At 34.6% G+C, this 21459-nt stretch overlaps 1 protein-coding gene across 9 annotated transcripts in view; it reads left to right on the top strand.

Moving 5' to 3' along the window:
* LOC107152541 (integrator complex subunit 6-like) overlaps positions 1-21459 on the top strand; it is a 76297-nt gene that overhangs the window by 25736 nt on the left and 29102 nt on the right. For 8 of the 9 annotated variants that reach the window (XM_048797026.1, XM_048797028.1, XM_015498045.2 and 5 more), the window contains 3 exons: positions 1509-1661; positions 4759-4891; positions 21140-21234. In XM_048797026.1, coding sequence (XP_048652983.1) covers positions 1509-1661; positions 4759-4891; positions 21140-21234 — 381 coding nt within the window. Of the gene's footprint in view, positions 1-1508; positions 1662-4758; positions 4892-21114; positions 21235-21459 lie in introns of those variants that run through there. The other variant, XM_048797030.1, reaches the window with a different exon arrangement.

Here is a 21459-nt window from a genome sequence, read left to right as displayed (position 1 = left end):
GAGGAGTGGATGGGGGGGACACAAACATACTGTTACTCTAGTTTAACACCTTCCTTGTTCAGCTTATCTGTATTATAAATTCTAGAAATTCCTAGAAAACTTCATTTTCTCCTAGATTACTATTTTGAAGCCCCTGCATTTTTTTTCAGGAGTATCCATGGAAGGTTTGCTTGTAAAACTAAAGAGCTCTTTGGTCCTTGCTCTGAGTGAGAGTAAGTGTCTCCCTCCTCACCCTGGTGCTCCAAGGAGGCACATGTGTTAAATCTCAGCTACTTCAAACACCCAAGTGAATGTTTCAGTGGCAAATTTACTCATAGTTGCTAATGATAGGGCTTCACTCATATCTTTATTGCCCTTTTACAAATCTAGGAACTCAAATGTTTCATAAGATGAATTGAAACTGAACTCAGGAAAATCTAGAATAAAAGAACTTCCAAATAATCTGCAGTTAAATTGTGTTTCCATTCTTCTATCTTTAAAAGCTCATTGGAGCTGGGAGTGATGACTCACTTCCTTAATATAAGTGACTTGTGAGGGAGGATGAAGAAAGAAGATTCAATCCCCACTACCAAAAACATTAAATTTAATTTAAAACTCATTTGAGGGCTATTTTTCTCAACCCTCAAACATCTTGTAGGATTGTAAATGATAGGAGCAAATGAATGTATTTTTCCTTTTTATAAAGGGTATTAGTATTTTATTGTATTTCTGTTAACCTTCCAGATCTCTGTGCCCTTGCTGTCCCCTTTTCTCTCTCTGGTGCTTTCTAGTCATACAAGTTAAACCAAAATATCATGACTTCTCCATTAAACCTGCTGGGCTACCCCAGTCACACAGGCCTTTGCAACCCTACCAAAATCATACACAGCTCTAGCTATTTGAGGCAAGTATGTGGACATGAGCAATACTACAGAACTCCACCTGGACCCTCTAGTTGCAACTGGCTCCTTTTCGGTCGCTATCTTGCCCTTTCTCGTATCTTTGCTGTTTTGAATTTTGCTTATAATTGGCTGTAGCTTTGCCCTTAATTACCTCATTAGAAAGTTTCATAGATTTTTTTCTTCCCCAGTGGTATCTGGATTATCTAACCTCATGACACAAAGAAATGAAGAGCAAGCAATGCTTAGAGGTTGTAAATGTAATTAAGGGTTTATCCTATGGATCATAATGGCTTAAACATATTTAAAGCTGGGTTTTTACTTCACTAAAATTCTAGTTATGAGTGTTGTAATATACCTTTCTTCTTCCCAGTGCTAAGTAGGTGGTAGAGATAAAGAATCTGAGTCCCCTCCCGCTGTAGAAGCCTCTGATGATTCCTATAGATCTTGTAGCTTTTTGCTCATGTCCACATGTAGTGTTTTCTCAAAACACTAGTTTATATTTCAGTGATGGGTAATAGAATATAAAAGGGCTTGAAGAATTGTCAGAAATGTAAGCTTGCTTGATATCTGATCATGTTTTCTTCTTCTTTTTTTTAATGTTTTCTTCTTATTTTTAAATTTTTTAAGCCTCCACGAACATCTCATCCTGTTGTGAGGTTCTCCTGTATAGACTGTGAGCCAATGGTAATAGACAAACTGCCCTTCGACAAATATGAACTTGAACCCTCTCCCTTGACTCAGTACATCTTGGAACGAAAATCTCCCCATACCTGCTGGCAGGTATTTATCCTTGTCAATTAGCCAAATGTCTTTAACCACTCTGAGATATGGGAATTGTCTTAAGAAGTTTCAAAGGTTAATCTGGAAATATTAGACTAAGTTTTTTTTTCTCTGAAATGCTAACAAATAGGCAATAGAACCAACCCAATAATTTTAGACTGATATGAATCATTAGCCTTCTGTACATTGCCATTTAAGGCCATATAATATGATGAAATCTATATATTTGAAAACTTCAGGCGGCCCTAAAGCTTATCCATGAACCCCAGGTTAAAAAACCCTAACTTAAAGATTGTAATTCTATTATGGTATGGCCTCTGCAGTTGAAATGAAGTTTTCAGCTCTTGGTTTGAACTTGAAAGATTAGAAGTGCAGGATATTTGGGGCAGAAAACCATAAGACTATATTAGTATAATATAATAAACTCTTCTTATAATACAAACCACACTGTATGTTTTGGGATTTTGTGTGGATGAGACAGATATCATACTCTGGCTCTTCTGAATATTATGGTTCAGTTGGAAAGACTTGCTGATTGGTTAATAGTCACCTGTGGAGTTTGATTTGTAAAAATCTGGACATAGTAGTCATATACTCTTTTTATTTGTATTCAACAAAAATTCTGCACTGTAAAGATGTTTGTTCTATTTCTAAATTACAGGGCCATATAGCAATCACTGATTTTTAAGTTCCGTTGGTGCAAGAGCACTTTCAGATTTCCATCTGTTTCATCCTAAAATATGACATTATTATTACTAGTTCTCTGTCTGTAAGCTTACTGAATTCACCAAGATGCTTAAAACAGCAAAAAGGGAACAGGGTTGAAGCAAAGATTTAAGAGTGCAAGAAACAGAACAATATCAGAAACATAATATTGAGCAAAAGAAGCCAGACAAAAATTATTACATATTATTATATAATTCCACTTAATGTTCAAAAAGAGTTAAAATTGCCTTACTCTGTTATAAGTCAGGATAGTGGTTCTTGTTGGGGGCAGCAGGGTAGTAACTGGAAAAGGACAGGAGGATGTTTCTAGTTGTATTATGTTTCTTTACCTGGGTGCTGTTTGCATATATACATCCACTTTATAAACATCCATTTAATCATACACTTATAATTTATCCTCCAAAATGTTAGAAAGGTAGAGATATGGATAATAGATTGCTTAAAATAAATATGTGAAGCTTGAATTCATAGGTTGTAAAGCATTTTTGCAACAAATGCAAATAAAGTTACAAATGACACTTTTCCCTTAAAATAAAACATTTTTTCTATATAGTACATTCCTTGTACACCTTCTCCCATGAAACTTAAGATATCCAGTATTCATTATTGCACAGCACCTCAAATATACCTTAGTCCTTTATCCTGATGTTATGTTACTTTGTTTTAGAGTATTTTTAATGTGATGAATTATTAGGAGTGAAAAAGAATAAAATAAATCAGGAGCCAGGATGTTTGGCAAAACCATCGTGAGAGTGGATTCTAACCCTAGCTCTGCCACCAACTATGTGGCCTTGTACTGGGCACCTACTTTCTCTGAAATAGCCTCTAAAGACCCTGTTTTCTTCTAGCAATCTAAATTTGTGAGTGATAATAAATTTAGAAAAAGTTAAGGGTTTTATACAAAGGAAAGAAAGGGATGGAGAAAGTAAGGGTAGAAGAGAAAGAACCCCAAAACAGTGCTTTTCCTTTCATGGTAATCACTGGTCTGGCCCCTGACTGCTATGTGTATATAATTTTTTTTCTTTCATGATGAATTTTCCCCTTCTTCTAATGTATACACACACAGGGAATAAAATCTAGCATGGTTAATTACAGTTGTACATTTATATTGAGGTTCAAAACATAACACAAAATCTTGAATTGTGATTTAGCACAGCTCATGCTTTGTGGAGCTTTAAGTCACATGGAAAAAGATATATTCTTTGTAATTACTAAATAAAACAAGAATTTAGTGAACTGGTAGGTGATATTGCTGGTACCAAGAGCTAGCAAGATAAATGGATGTTACTAACATCAGGTTTTGACTTTGTCTTAAGTGATCCTGCCAAAGGACTTTGGAAAAAAAACTTGGTGTCACTACAAGTATATACTGGTGTCCTGATTTGGACCAAAGAATATGAACATGGAATACAGAAAGCATAGTAGCTAGAGGACTCTGGCACAGCACAATGAAGTGTACAGGGGATGATAATATATATCACAAAGATATCAATAAGGAATAAGAAGATAGTCATGTAGGATAAGATTAATGTTTTAATCTTTATTGAATGTTTGCTCTAGCAGTGTACCTTATAGGAAAAAATGCCTTCCAGATTGAATCAAAGCATCTCCTTGATGCCTCATAATTATCTGCAACAGTGCCTGCCTTATAGTAGGTTACTAAAAAAATGCTTATCAAGTGAAAAGTGAATACATGGGTAGCGGAATGGTACAGTGAAGGGAAATAGAGCAAGTTAATAGTAGTACATATGAGGACTGTTCACACATCTTTTAAATGGGCTTTGTTTTTGTAGTTGCTGCTTTAGGCATGGAACCATGTTCCATTTTCCTAGAAGTCTACCCTAATCACTACTTGTTCTTTTGAGTAGTTAATTTGTTTTAATGGCTATTATCATTTAATAGTATTTCAGCCTTATTTTCCGTTGTACTAATCAAGTAAATATTTGTATATTGTTGATGTGGCCTGTGGTCTCTGAATGGTTATTGCATAGTTTTGTTTCATTTTTTTCTTTTTATTTTTTTAAATTCTTTTTTAGTTGTAGATGGACATGATATTTTTATTTTTATTTATTTTTTATGTGGTCCTGAGGATTGAACCTAGGGCCTCACAGATGCAAAGCGAGCACTCTACTGCTGAGCTACAACCCCTGCCCATTGTTTCATTTCTTAATGTAATATATGGAAAAATTATAATCTAAACATTCATATTTAGTGTCATATATTATGACTTAACCATAAGGCTAAAAGCACTATACTATTTTTAAACTTGAATTAAACTGTACCACAGATGTTGCCATGAAATGTTGCTATGAGTTTGGCTTTACATAAAATCATTATTGTACTAACTGTACATTAATTCATGTTCTTTTAGGTATTTGTTACTAGTAGTGGAAAATACAATGAACTTGGATATCCATTTGGTTATTTAAAAGCCAGTACAACTTTAACTTGTGTGAACCTCTTTGTGATGCCTTACAACTACCCAGTTTTACTTCCTCTTTTAGGTAAGTAAAATATGTCATTTAATCATCTTTAAAATACAGCAAAAAGTAGATATGAATTAAGTATTTCAAATTAACCAGATAATACTTGATACCAGAATAAATAAAAGTATAAAAATTGATTTGAAAGGATAGAATTTGCATATTTTCTGGATGTTTTTTTCTTTTTATTGATTGTACATCAAATAGAAGAGATACCTGACCTCTGCTGTGTGATTATTATGCTGTTCTTAAGGTAGCAAGCCCCAATGAAATCCCCCTCTTCATTTTTAAAATGTACCTGGCCTTTTTTGTAAACAGGTTTGGGCCAAAAAATAAGGGTTTTATTGTGGTTGACCTTCTAAGAATTGGTAGTTTTCTTCAGAAAATAGGGTTTTCAATTCCTGAGTAAGAAAATGGTGCTGGATGCATCATAATACCTGATCTCAAATTACACTACAGAGCTATAGTAACAAAAACAGCATGGTCTGGCATCAAAACCGATATAAAGGCCAATGGAATAGAATAGAAGACACAGGACAAATCGACTAGATAGTCATTTGATACTCAAAAAGAAAGGTACCAACAGCATATGTTGGAAAAAACATAGCTTTTTTAACAATAGTGCTGGATATTTTTAACAATAGTGCTGGAAAACTGGATATTCACATGTATAAGAATGAAACTAGATCCCTATCTCTCACTCTTCACAAAAGCCAACTCAAAGTGGATTGAAGACAAAGGAATTAGAATAGAAACACTACAATTGCTAGAAGAAAACACAGGGTCAACCCTCTGTCAAATTGGCCCAGGCACTGACTTCCTTAGTAAGACTCCTAAAGCTCAAGAAAAAAACCAAAACAAAACCAGATTCACTATGTAGGATAGCATCAAATTAAAAAGCTTCCACACAGTAAAGGAAAAGATTAAGAGGGTCAGGAGAGAGCCTACAGATCGGGAGAAAGTGTTTGCCAGATACTATTCCTCCAGGGGATCAGTATCTAGAATATATATAAAGAATATGAACTATATATACTATAATATAAAGAATATATAAAGAATTAAGAAAACCTTAACAATGGAAATCAAATAACCCAATAAATAAATGGGCAAATGACCTAAACAGACATTTTGGAGAAGAACTACAAATGGCCAACAAATATATGAAAAAATGTTCAACATCTTTAGCAATCAAGGAAATACAAATGGAAACTACCCTGAAATTTCTTCTCACTATAGTCAGAATGGCAATCATCATGAACACAAAATAGTAATTGCTGGCAAGGATGTGGGGTAGGGTTGCAAATTAGTACAACCACTCTGGAAATCGGTAAGGAGGTTACTCAAAAGACTAGGACTGAGCCACCATATGACATAGTTATCCCACTCCTCGGTATATATACCACAAGATCTAAAATCAGCATACTGCAGGGATACATCCACAACAATATTTATAGCAGCACAATTCTCAATAGCCAAAAATGGAAAAGTGCCTCTCAACAGATAAATGCATTGAGAAAAAGTGGCATATATATGTGGTATATATACACAATGGAGTTTTACTGAGCCATAAAGAACTAACTTATGTTAATTGCTGACAAGTGGATGAAACTGGAAAACATCATGCTGGTTGAAATAAAGCCAGACTCAGAAAGTTAAGGGTCAAATGTTTTTCTCATATGTGGAAGCTAGGTGTGGGAGGGGTAGAGGTGAGAGGAAGAAAGAAAGAAAAGGAGTAAAAAGAATGATCTACTGAAAATAGAGGAGAGACCAGGAGAGTTGAAGAAGGGAATCAATAGGGAGGGAGAAAGGGAGGGAATGGGAAGTACTGGAGAATGAAATTGAACAAATTACACTTTGTCCATGTACAAATATATCACAATGAATGAAGTTTTATATATAATTACAATGTGCCAATTAAAATAATAATAATAATAGAAATAGAAGGGGAATTCATACAGTAGAGCTAGTGGATGAGGGGGAGGGTGGAGGGAACAGAAAAGAAAGGTACACAGGAATGAAATTTATCAAATTATGTTATGTGCATGTACAAATAATGGCATAATGATTCATATTATTGTGTATAATTCAAGTCCATCAGTAAAATATGTATTTGATAGTAAATTAATAAATGAAAAAAAATGGGCTTCCTTTAGGGTATTGGCTTACACCTCTTTCTCCTCAGAATATTAAGTGCTCTTGAGGTCTCTGTTTTAGGCAAGGCAGGAAGTTAGATAACAAGAGTGAATTCTGCAGTCACTGTGGTTATAGAGCTATGGTTTCCATGGAAAAGTTCTGAAATTTTTCAAGCACTTGTTACTCAGAGACTAATGAAAATGTGTGGAGATTTTTTTTCTCATTTGAAGAGCTATATCTATTTAGAGTTATAGACACTTCATGGTGTCTGTTTAGTCATAAAGTTGTAAGAAATTTTGTTTGGTGGGATTTTTCAATTTTGTGAAAAGGATCAATCGTTATAAAGTTTTTATACAAAGGGTCAAATCTTTACTAAGTTTGATCATTACAAGTATAAGACTTTACATACTATAAATAGTACACATTGAGTACTGAAAAAGTAGTACTTTAAAATGTTAAGAAGTTTAAGAATGGGTCATCATAAATATAGTAGCATGATTGTTTTGCACAGTCTAGCGACATTATTTCTTAGTCCAATCTGAAAAAAAAAAAAAAAAAAAAAACTTCTTTCCAAGAGTTGTTGTCAGTAATTCAAAATGTAGGTTATGTCTTGGAGATGCATAAAACTGCCAATAAGATAATCTATCTTTTATATTCATTTTTCCTTTTTCTTAAGTTTCCATTATTAAAGAGATTAGACCAGTTAATCTTCACTTACACTGTTAACTGTTAATTGTATTTTTTTCTATTTTTAAGCATACTTTTTTGATCCATGCTATTGATTGTTGATTGACATACAAAAGCTGTGCGTATTTAAAGTATACAACTTGATGAGTTTGGAGATAGGTGTACAACCATGAAACCATACCACAGTTTATGATGTAAACCTATCCATCACTTCCAAAAGTTTCCTCTAAAAACTCTATATCAAAGGACACAATCAATACTTTGAAAAGGTAGCCTATGGAATGGGGAAATATTTGCAAATCATATATCTCATAAGGGTTTAATATCCAAACTATATAAAGAACTCCTACAGCTCAACAATAAGAACAACAAATATCCCAATGAAAAATAGGCATTTCTACAAAGATGTATACAAATGGCCAACAAGCATATGAAAAAGCACTCAACATCATTAATCACTGGAGAAATACAAATAAAAGCTACCATAAGCTATTACCTCATTAAAGTTACTATGATTAAAAAAAAGTGCTGGTGAGGATGTGGAGAAATTAGAATCCTTGTGCACTGTCCCTAGGAATGTAAAATGACAGAACTATTATGGACAACAGTAGGTAGATTCCTCAGACTATTAAAAATAGAATTATCATATGATGTAGAATTCCTATTTCTGGGTATATATCCAAAAAAGATTTAATCCAGGATTTTGAAGATACAGTTATTCATCTGCATTCATTGCATCATTATTCACAATAGCCAGGAAGTGGAAGCAACCCAAGTGTCTGTTGATGGATGAATGGATAAAGGAAATATGGTGGGCTGGGGATGTAGTGTAGCTTAGAGGTAGAGCACAAACAGAGGCTGTGCCTTTGATCCCCAGCACAGAAAGAAAGAAAATTTGATGTATACATACAATGGCCTATTATTCAAATTTGAAAAAGGAAAAATAAATCACATGCTACAACATAGATGAACCTGGATGAACTTATGCAAAATGACATTCACAAAAAGACATACTGTGTGATTCCACTTATATGAGGTATCACATTCTTAAAAACAGGCTGGAGAGGGAGGAATGAGGAGTTGTTCAGTGGGTGTAGGGTTTCAGTTTTGTAAGATATAAAAACTCTACAGATCTGTTGCACAACAGTGTGAAAATAGTTAACCCTACTGAATTGTATACTTAAAATGGTTAAGATAGTAAATATTTCATGGTTTTAAAACAATTTTAAAAATAACTTAAATTATATAAAGACCCTCATATATTCTTTACCCAGATTTTCCAATTAGATTACTTGCAAAACTATAGTACATTATCACAACCATGATACTGCATTGATAAAGTCAAGATGCAGAACATTTTCATCACCACAAGGCGCCCTCATGTGGCCCTTTTGTAGTTCTACCCTTCCTCTTGTCCCCACCCCTCCTTAACTACTGGCAACCACTAATATATTCTACATTGCTATAATTTTATCATATCAAGAATGGTATATAAATAGAATCAGTTAGTATGTGATCTTATAGGACTGGATTTTTTTCACTCAACATTATTTTCTAGAGATTAATCCAGGTTATTACATGAACCAGTAGTTTGTTTCTTTTTAATGCTGAATAATAAATCATGTCATGGGTATATCACATTTTGTATAGTAGCCATTGAAGGGCATCTTAGCTGTCTACACTTTTGAATGAAGTGTTGTGGTGAATGAAGCTACTATAAACATTTATGTACAGTTTTTCTGTGAACTTGAGCATCTTTATTTCTACAGCATAAATATGCAGGACTACAATCTAATGGTAGTTGTATGTTTGTTATTTAAGAAACTGCCTAAGTGTTTTCAAAGCACCTCTACCAGATTATATTTCCATGATCAGTGTATGAATGATCCAATTTCTCTGCATCCTCACCAAACTTTGTTGGTGGTAATTTATTTACTTATTTCTTGTTGTTTTAAGCCATTCCAATAGGTGTATGTTGATACAAATTGTGATTTTAATTTGCATTTTTCTAATGGCTAATTATATTGATCATCTCTATAATATGTTTATATACCATCTATATATCCTATTTGGTGAACTGACTTTTGCTTATATTTACTTGGGTAGTTTGCTTTCATTAGTGCAGAGTTTGTAGAGATCTCCATATGATGGAGATATCAGTCTGTGGTCAGATATGTGGCTTGCAAAGATTGACGTGGATCTTCTTTGAGCAGTGTTTGGCATTCAGGTACCGTGCATATTTTGTTAGATTTGCATCAAAGTATTTCAGTTTTTTGAGCGCTTACAAATGGTATTGTATTTTGAATGTTGGCATCCACATGTTCATTTGTGGTATATAGAAATGCAATTGACTTTTTAATGTGTATATTGTATCCTGGAACCTCCCTTAACTCACTTTCAAGTTGTAGGAGCATTTTGTAGATCCCTGGGAGTTTTCTATGGAGACATTCATGTCATCTGCAAATGGAGACAATTTTACCTCATCCCATCTGATCTATTTACCATTTATTTCCTTTTCTTGCTGTATTGAACTCTGAAATAGCAATGGTAAGAACAGGCAGCCACGCCTTGTTCCCAGTCTTATGGGGGAAAGCATTCATTTTGTTCATTGTGAAATATGTTTTTGTAAATGCTCGTAATCAGGTTGTAGATGTTAACCTCCAGTCTTATTTTTTGAGTTTTAAAAATCATGAATAAGGGGGCTGGGGTTGTGGCTTAGCAGTGGAGTGCTTGCCTAGCCTGCATGAAGCCCTGGGTTCAATCCTCAGCACCACAGAAGAATAAATAAATAGGGCTGGGATTGTGGCTCAGCGGTAGAGTGCTCGCCTAGCACAGGCGGGACCTGGGTTCCATTCTCAGCACCACATAAAAATAAAGGCATTGTGTTGTGTCCATCTACAAAAAAGATTCTCTCTCTCTCTCTCTCTCTCTCTCTCTCTCTCTCTCTTTAAAAAAAAGAATAAATAAATAAAGGTACTGTGTCCAACTACAACTAAAAAATAAATATTTTTTTTAAAATCACGAATAAGTGTTGAAGTTCTTTCAAATGTCTTTTATTTATCAATTAACATGACCACGTGATTATACTGATTGGTTTTGGAATATTGAACCAGATTTGTATTCCTGAAATAAACCCCATTGGTCATGGCATATCATTCTTTTAAATCTTATTGAGTTCTATTTGGTTACATTTTTATTAAGTATTTTTGTATTTATATTCATGAGAGATACTAGTCTATAGTTTTCTTTATTATTTTGTATTGTTTTGGTTTAGGTATTGAATGATACAAGCATCTTTCACTATCCCCCACCCCCCAACACACACACAAATACTAAAATCTATAGATACTCAAGTCCCTGGTGTATAGTAGTAAAGTACATGTAACCTACACATATCATCCCATGCACTTTATTTTGTTTTTATAGTCTACTTATATGACTGATAAATAAAAACAAAAATAATACATAATTTGGGGCATTATGTGATGTTTCCATGCATGTATGCATTGTATATTGTATAAATCAGGGCAAACATGTCCTCAGACATTTATTATTTCTTTTTGGTAAAACACATTCAAAATCCTTTCTTCTAACTTTTTGAAATATATAGTACATTATAGTTATCTGTATTCACCCTACTGTGCAATAGCACAGCACAGCTTCTTACTCTCACTATAACTTGGTACCTGTTGATCGATTTCTCCCCAGCTCTCTATCCCCCCCGCCCTTGCTTTCCCAAGTGTCTTGAAACTACCATTCTACTCTCAACTTCTATGAAGTCAACATTTAGATTCCACATGAGGGAGATTATATCATACTTGGCATTCTGTGCCTGGTTTATTTCATTTAGCATAACAGGATTTCATTCTTTTTCAGGAATGAATAATATTCCATTGTGTCGAAGTACCACATATTTTTGTTCTTTTTAGTTACACATGACAGTAGAATCTATTTTGATATATTCATACGAACATGTAATATATCTTATTCTAATTAGTATCCCAGTCTTGTCAATATACACAATGTTGAGATTCACTTTGATGTATTCATATATATACATAGGAAAGCTGTGTCAGATTCCTTCCTCTGTCTTTCCTATTCCTATCACCCTTCCCTTCCCTTAATTCCCCTTTGTCTAATCCAGTGAACTTCTATTTTTATCCCCTTGTTGTGGGTGAGCTTCTACATATCAGAGTTCTCATTTAACCTTTTTAACTTTGTCATTGATTTCTAATTTTTTCCATTACAATCTGATAGAATGCAAGGTATTATCCCTATTTTTTGTATTTGCTAAGAGTTGCTTTGTGGCCTAAGATGTGGTCTATTTTAGAAAATGATCCAGGCACTCCTAAGAAGAAAGTGTATTCAGTCATTGATGCATGAAATATTTTATATATGTCTGTTAAATCTAAATCATTAATTATATTTTGGTTGTATAGCTTCTTTATTTAGTTTTTGTTTCAAAGATCCATCCAGGGATGAGAGAGGGGTGTTAAAGTCACCCAGTATTATTGTGTTGTGGTCTCTTAGATTCTTGATATTCACTAGAGTTTGTTTGATGTATGTAGGGGCATAAATATTTATGACTGTTTTATCTTATTGATGTATAATTCCCTTAAGCAGTATGAAATGACCTTCTTTGTCCCTTCTGATTAACTTTGGCTTGAAGTCTACTTTATCGGATATGAGGATAGAAACCCATTCTGGGATCCTGGTCCCAGGAGTCCCCACTAGGTTCCATTTGTGTGGCAGAGTAGGTAATCTTTCATCCCCTCTGCCACCTGTGGATGCCGTCCTTCCTGGTCTCCTGGGTCCGGTCCCCAAGCATACCTACCTGCTTGATCGAATTCTCAGCCCATTCCAGCTAGCCACCAAACCCAAAGGGTGGAAAGGACCTGGGATCTCTCAAGTCTCAATGACCTGTATTTTCCTGGGTAAAACACTTTCCAGTCCTGAATTTATCCTGGTCAACTGTGCACACTGTGAATCATGTGGTAGGCATCGGCCCAGTCTGATTCTTGGACCCAGCTTGGATGACACAGGCCTGGGCTCCTGGACTTGTTCCCATAACCACCAGCTACCATAGCATGGTGGGAAAAATGACATCTGCCTCATCTCCATGGACAGCCAGGAGATAAGGAGCATCTTTCCTGCACCAGCATATGGTTTAGCTCACTCTCTGGATCAGTCAGGCAGTGTCCTTGATCTCTTTTTTCTGTATCAACACATGCCAACATGTCACCTGAAATGCAGGTTCTCTTAGTCTCCCTCCCTGCTTTACCTGTGGTGGATCAGCTCTGGTGGCCACTGCTGCCAGTGGTGGGTTTTCTTCTTCTATTTTATTATATCTAACCTTCTAAGTCCCTAAGCTGTTCTGGGAGTCTACTGTCTAAATCCCAGTATAATCCCTCTCACTTACCTCACTGAGAATCTGTTTACCTGTTTTCCTGGTCTCATGCCATGGAGCAGCTTGGAAAGCAACCTCCTTTACTTTGCCATCTTCAGGAATTCCAGATTCATTTTTTTATCTATTCATCAGTTGATGGACATGTAAGTAACTTTTGATTTCTTGGCAACTGTGAATACTGCTGCAATAAACATGGGAGTGCAGGTGTCTCTTCAATATATTGATTTCATTTCCTTTAGATGTATATCCAGTAGTAAGATTGCTGGATCATATGGTAGTTCTATTTTAATTTAAAAGAAAAATTTTTGAGGAACCTTTATACTCTTTTTTAAAATGACTATAACAATTTACATTCTCCCCCCACAATTTGCAAAGGTTCCCTTTTCTCCACATCCTCATCAGCACTTGTATTGCTTGTCTTTTTGACATGAGTCATTCTTACTGCAATGAGGTGTTATCTCAATGTGGTTTTGCTTTGCATTTCTCTGATGATTAGTGCTGTTGGGAATTTTCTCAAATACCTGTTGGTCATCTATATCTCTTTTGTGAAGTGTTTATCAGGTCTGTTGCCCATTTTTAATTGGGCTGTTTGTTTGCAGTTCCTTATATATTCTGGATATCAACCTCTTGTCAGATATACAATTTGCAAATATTTGCTCCCTCCCCTTCTGCAGGTTGTGTCTTCATTGTGTTGATTGTCATTTTGACTGTGCAAAAACATTTTAGTTTAATGTATTTGTCCATTTATTTGTCTAGTTTTTTGCTTTTGGTTCTTGTGCTTTGGGGTCTTGTCCAAAAACTCCTTGCCCATACCAATGTCCTGTAGTGTTTTCCATATATCTTCTACTAGTAGTTTCATAGTTTCAGATCTCATATTTAAGTCTTTAATTAGATTTTGGTTTGATGTTTATAACTGATGAAAGGAATCTAGTTGCATTCTTCTGCATGTGGATATCCAAATTTCCCAGCACCATTTATTGAACAGATTGCCTTTTCTCTGCTGTGTGAATGTTCTAGCACTCTTATGGAAAATCAATTGGCTGTAGATGTGTGAGTTTATGTGCAGGTCTCTATTCAGATTCCTTTGGTTTGTTTTTATGCCAATACCATGCTCATTTGATTACTATAGCTTTGTTGTATATTTTGAAGTCAGATAGCATAATGCCTCATTCATTCTTTGCTCTTTTTGCTTAAGATTCATTTTGCTATTCAGGAATTTAAGGGATTACGTACAAATTTTTAAGATTATTTTTCTCTAATTCTGTGAAGAATGTCATTGGTGTGTTGATAGGGATTGCAGTGAATCTGTAGATTATTTGAGTAGTGTAGGCACTTTAACAATATTAATTCTTCAAATTCATGAACACAGGATGTCTTTCAATTTGGGGGGTGAATAATGGTTAGTTGTGCTTCTGTGGAATTTGACCATTTCATCTAAATTGTCACATTTAAGTATAGAGGATAGTTCTTAGTAATCCTTTACTATTCTTTTGGTATGTGGTTCTATGAGGATATCACTTATTTCATTCATGGTATTGATAATAGAGTCTCATGTCTTTTTTGTCAGTCTCATTAGAGGATTGTCCCTTTAATTGGTCTTATCAAAGAAACAGCTATTTTGTGTCTTAATTTTATCATTTTTCTTTTGTTCAGTTTCATTGGTGTCTTTTTTGTTGTTGCTATTTCCTTTCTTTGGGTTTGTTATATTTTTTTATTCTCTGGATAGAATCTTAGATTATTGGTTTGAATCTTTTCATTTTTAAAATTTCTCTCTCAGCACTGATGTAATCTTAACATGAAAATTGTCAAATTTTAATATGCTATATTTCATTTTCATTCACTTCAATATCTTTTGATGTCTCTTGACACTCTTTGACTCAAATATTACTTAGAAGTGTATTGTTGGATTTCCAAGTATTTTGAAATTTTCCTGTTACTTTTCTATTAGCAGTTTCTAGCTTGATACCATCGTGATCAGAACACACACTGCATGACATCCATTCTTCTAAATATGTTGACATTTGTTTTATGGCAAATGCTATTGTCTGTCTTGGTATACGTTCCATGGATGCTTAAGAATAATGTGTGGTACACTGTTGCTGGATGGAGTATTTTATAGCTGTTAAATTGTTCCTGTTGGTTAGTGTTCTGCTATGTTTTTGTTCTTTTTCTACTTGCTCTTGCATTTGTTGAGACAGAAATGTTAAAGTCCCCAACTATAATTATGGATTTGTCAGTTTCTTTTTCACTTCCATCAAGTTTTCCTTCAAATACTTTGCAACTCTGCTTGTTATTTGGTGCCTACACATTTGGAAGTGCTGTATATTCTTCCTGTAATGAATCTCTTCTAATTTTCTTTGCTCTTAAGTGCACTTTATCAGATATTAATATAGCCAATCCTGCTATTCTTTAATGTTTGTAGGATTTCCTTTTCCATTATTTCATCTATCTATCTATCTATCTATCTATCTATCTATCTATCTATTGGTACTGGGGATTGAACCTAGTGGCATTTAACTACTGAGCCACATCCCCAGTCCTCTTGACTTTCATCTAGAGGCAGGGTCTCACTGAGTTGCTAGTTTCTGAGGCTAGCTTTATCCTCCTGCTCAGCCTTCTGAGCTGCTGGGATTACAGGCATGTACCACCAGATCTGGCCCAATATTTTATTTTTAACATGACTATGACCACTAAGTTTTAATGAATTTCTTGTAAGCATGTTTGAATTCATGTTTTTTCATCCATTCTGCAAATCTTAGCCTTTTAATTGGTATGTTTACACATCTAATATAATATTATATATAATATATAATTTGATATAATTATTGTTATATGTTAGGGCTTAAATCTGCATTTTGATTTTTTTATTCTTTGTTTTCTCTGGTTTTCATTTCTCTATTTTCATCTTCCTGACTTGTTTTGGGTTATTTGGACATTTTTAAAGATTCCATCTTCATTTTTCTGTAGTGTTTTTGAGTATATCTGTTTGGATAGATCTGTAAGGAACTTTTCTAGATGTTATATATACATAACTTAGGCAGTATACCAGTGTCATTATTGTATAAATTCGAGGGAAATATAGAATCTTTACATTACTTTATCCTTTTCCATTTATGATAAAATTAGCCTAGCTATTCCCTAAATATTTAGAAACATGTGAGGCACAACTTTTGTTTCAACTGTCAAACAGGAAAAAGAAAGCCTATTGTTTTGACTCTTATTTTTGCTTATCATATTATTTCTTCCTCCTGATGCTCTAAGGTTCATTTTTTTATTGTTTAATTTCTGTTTCAAGAACTTCTATAGCTGTTTTTTTGTTTGTTTGCGGGGGCGGGGGCAGTCTGCTATTGACAAATTCTCTTAGTTTCCTTTTATCTAAGAATGTCCTAATTTTAGCCAGGCCTGGTGGTGCATACCTGTAATCACCATGACTCAAGAGGCGAGGCAGGAAGGTAACAAGTTCAAGGCCAGCCTCAGCAACTTAGTAAGACCCTGTCTCAAAGATAAAAAGGACTGAAGATGGAGCTCAGTGGTAGAATGCTACTGGGTTTGAACCCCAATACTTGGGGAAAAACACACAAAAGAATGTTTTTGTGAAAAAGATGTTTTTGTTGGATATAGGACTCTGGGTTGACAGCATTTGTATTTCAACACCTGAAATTTCTGTGCTACTTCCTTCTACTCTTTGGTTTATAGAAACAAATCCACTTTTATTCTGATTGTTTTACCACTATAGGTGAGGTGTTGATTTTCTCTGCTTTTAAGACATATTTCTGTCTTTAGTTTTTAAAAGTATAATTAGGATGTGTCTTGGCATGCATTTCTTTGAGTTTGTTCTGTTTGGAATTCATTTAGCTTCAAGAATCTATTTATGTGTCTTTCCAAATTTGGACATTTTCAATTATTATTATCTTGAACACTTTTTCAAACCACCTTCTTTCTCCTCTCCTTCCATAACCCCTATAATCTCATGGATTTCTGAGGCTCTGTTCATTTTTTTCCATTCTACTTTCTCTGTTCTTCAGATTAGATTATTTCTATAATTCTGTTTTCCAGTTCACTGATTACTTCTTCTGTCCCCTTCATTCCGCTGTTGAGACTATTCACTGAGCTTTTAAAATTTTGGTTATTGTACCTTTCAGTCCTAAAATGTCCATTTGCTGCTTCTTTATATCTTCTACTTATTTTCCATCTGCTTGCTGAGGCTGTCCATGTTTTAACAAGCCTATTCATCATTATTTATTGAAACAAATTTTATAATGGCTTCTTTAAAATTCTTATAAATATTTCTAATATTGATACTTTGTTGTTGGCATCTTTTGGTTTTTTTAAAATATTTTAAAATATTTTTAGTTGTTGATGGACCTTTATTTTTATTTATTTGTATGTGGTGCTGAGAATCGAACCTAGTGCCTCACGCCTGCTAGGCAAGTGCGCTACTACTGAGCCACAACCCCAGCCCCATCTTTTGTGTTTTAAAATTTATTTTGATATCTTTCTGGCTTCTGGTATGATGAGTGATTTTTTTCCCAGTTGAAATCTATACATTTTCAATATTATGGGTCTCTGGATTTCTATTTTTTATTTTTTGGCAGTACTAGGAATGGAACCTGGGGCCTCATACATGCTATGCAAGTGCTCCACCAATAAACTGCATCCCAAGCCCCTTTTAATTTTTTTTTTTTTATCTTGAGCCTGGGTCTTCCTAAGTTGCTCAGGTTGGCCTCCAACTTGTAATCCTCCTGTCAGCCTCCCGAGTCACTGGAATTACAGGCGAGTGACACTTATGCCTGGCTTGTAGGTTTCTTTTTTTCCTTTTTTAAATTGAAGTCTGGGGACTTATGTAAAAAATAAAATTCTGTTTTATATTAAGATCAGTTATGGGAGGTGGGGCTGTAGCTCAGTGGTAGAGCACTTGCCTAGCCTGCACTAGGCAGTGAGTTCAATCCCCAGCACCTCAAAAAGAAAAGAATACTTCAGTTATGATCAGGAAGAAGAAAGGAAGATGTGTCAGAAAAAAAGACTAAAGAAGAATAATTTGTATAAGTTTCTATATATCTCATGCTTGATAGTTTACATTCCATACTAATTCAGTTCCTTAGAATGTTATTGTGGTAAGGCAGTTATCACTTAAACCATTTTATAGCTGAAATGGGTGCTCAAAAAGGTGAATTGACTTATCCAGACTCACTTAGCTAGGGAAGTGACTGAGCTTGCACTCCAAAACAGGTCTACTCTCTGTAGGAGAGTGGAGTAGAAAGAAAGAAACTGGAAGAAAAAATATCAGTAGCTTTTGAGGTATTGCCTGTATTATTTTACTTTATTCTACACTTTTATCTCCTATTCTTTCAAATATGAATCAGCTAATTGTTGATGAAGTCTTTACTGTACCATCCTAGAGACCCCATGCAAATAGACATCTAATAGCATAGAAACCATTTTCTGAGCCACAGAGGTAGCAACTAACGCAGTATTCCTACTATTATTCTAGACTATGGAACATTTTCTTCCTTCCCCTGACCCTCATTTAAAAAATTGGACAAGAAATATTTAGACTCAGCCAACTTCTGGGCAGAATCATTGCACTTGGCCTTGTTAGAAATACTAAGTGTATTACTGACTCTGGTTATCTAATCTATTTGTATCTAAAAGTCTCTTCAGTGTTTTTATTTGTCAGTTTTCAAAAATCTGCCTAATTCCAAACAGATTCCATGTAAAGACACAGTATGATGGGATATTTCCATGGTGTCTCATGGTATCAAGATATGAATGAAGATCTGAATGGTCTTTAAAGGACTGGCATGCTGCAATGAACCAGAAATCTCTTCAGATCTTTTTTGTTTTTGTTTTTAAGCCTATACCAAAGAATGAAAGACCTACATTTTATGGCTCTGTAAATTCATTTCAGCAGGAGTGAATAATTTGTTATAGCACTAAAAGGAAGAAAATGTGTAGTTGCTTTTTATTTATTTATTTATTTAGGTACTGAGGATTGAACCCAGGGGTACTTAACCACTGAGCCACATCCCCAGCCCTTTTTTTATTTTATTTATTTTTATTTTGAGACAGGGCCTTGCTAAGTTGCTTAGGGCCTTCTTAAATTGCCAAGGCTGGCTTTGAACCAACAATCCTCCTGCCTCAGCCTCCCAAATTGCTGAGATTTCAGGTGTGCACCACCATATCCAGCTTATAGTTGCCTTTTTAAAAAATGTATTTTTAGTTGTACTTGGATACAGTGTCTTTATTTATTTTTATGTGGTGCTGAGGATCGAACCCAGTGCCTCACACATGCGAGGCAAGCGCTGTACCACTGAGCTACAGCCCCAGCCCTATAGTTGCTTTTCTTAACTAAAGTAATTCAGAATTTCAAAGAAAAGCCTATTTGTAGAGAAATTAAGCATGGTTTTATTTCTGGAAGTAAATATTTGCTTTTTTAAAAGTAAAAATTAATAAAACCTGAAGAAACAGAGTAGAGAATGAATTCATGGTATATTTTATATTTGTAGTATGTGTGTCAGATTCATTTTGATGTCTGGGGATGCCAATTTTGAATTATTATATATGCTTCTTACCCTTGAAAGGAAATAATAAAGTATGAAGGAAATAATGAGATGTTTTGGAAATTTTCTTACAGTATATAAAATATATTTAGATTATCAAAATAATTAAAGTGTGAAAAGGTAGGGAATGTCTGCATATTTAAGTTAAATATCTTCAGTTACATTGATATACATGGTACTTAAGAAACATATTCAGGGCTGGGGTTGTGGCTCAGCGGTAGAGCACTCACCTAGCACACATGAGGCCTGGGGTTTGATCATCAGCATCACATAAAAATAAGTAAATAAAATAAACATATATGAAACATGTTCATCTGTACCGAATTTTCAACTTTATCCTAACATCTCTATGTGCTTTTACTATCACCCAATAACTAAAATTTAAGTGACACAAAGTTTGGCTCAAAATGCTTGAACACAGAAAACGAAGCAATGAAGAGGAAGGGAAATATGGATGAACAAATAGGAGCCAATTAAGGAGAATCCAAAATATAACTTCGAGCTTGCCCTTCACTGCCTTGAAACTAGAGGCTGAGCTTTTCTTCTCAGATGTTTTGTAAAATCTCTCTCTTTTAAAAAATATTATTTTTTAGTTGTAGTTGGACACAATACCTTTATTCCATTCATTTATTTTTATGTGATGCTGAGGATCGAACACAGAACCCCGCGCATGCTAGGCGAGTGCTCTACCGCTGAGCCACAACCCCAGCCGCTGTAAAATCTCTTTACCTTAACCTTTCAGCAAAACCAATAACATATTCTATGTTTAAATGAAAGAAATATTATTCCATCCACCACTGACTATGGAGCCACCCTCTGATGAAAATTTACTACAGTGGAATCATCATATGTAATAGATCAGGAAAAATATTTCAAGTGAATCAGAGTCAACATGTAGCTTTGTAGATGGAAGAGGAGTGTGTTTCTCAATAATTTGTTTCATTTTCTAGAAAAATTCTACAATACAGATGCTTTCCAACTTGTGATGGAGTCAAGTCAGATAAATCATCTTTAGGTGGTAAATGCCCTAATCTACTAACCACCCCACCATAGCTTAGCAACACAGTACACTGTAGAGTGTCAATTGTTTCCCCTGATGATTGCATGGTTGACTGGGAGCTGCAGCCCACAGTTGCTACCCAGCATTGTGAGAGAGAGTTGATTGTGCTGCATATTTCTAGGCTGGGAAAAGATCAAAATTTGAAGCTTGGTTTCTACCAAATGCATATTGTTTTCACACTGTTGTAAAGTTGAAAAATCATGAGTTGAACTGTTGTGAGCTTGGGTCATCTCTATATAATTTTGAAAAATACAACCACCAAAAAAACACAATAATATAAATGATGGAATATTCATCTCAGTAATTAAAATCTGACATTTATGGATGCAAGTTACTAACTGCTTGATTTAGATATTGGAATTCAGATGTTGGGATTTATTATATTAAAATAATGTAGTATTTTATTTGTTTTTCTGTTACAGATGACTTGTTCAAAGTTCACAAGCTTAAGCCAAATCTGAAGTGGCGACAGGCTTTTGACAGCTACTTAAAAACTCTGCCTCCATACTATTTATTAGTATGTATTGATGTGTATATGTATTAACTGTGTCAATGATGATTCTTGTCATAAGAAATGTCAATGAATCAAAAGCTTTACCTTGCTATAAGATAGTTATCTTTTTTATTTATTTTATGAACATTTGTGTCATCACTGTCTTCTCAAACCATGTAAGAGTTTAGAGATGTCATGATAGCATAAAAGAGCACTGTTTTCTCTTTTTTGTTTCTTTTAACTGCCATG

The sequence above is a fragment of the Marmota marmota genome, unplaced genomic scaffold (assembly GCF_001458135.2).
Source record: "Marmota marmota marmota unplaced genomic scaffold, marMar, whole genome shotgun sequence".
Classification (NCBI taxonomy): Eukaryota; Metazoa; Chordata; class Mammalia; order Rodentia; family Sciuridae; genus Marmota; species Marmota marmota.
Note: the sequence above shows the minus strand (reverse complement) of the source record. Positions and strands in the feature narration are given on the sequence as shown.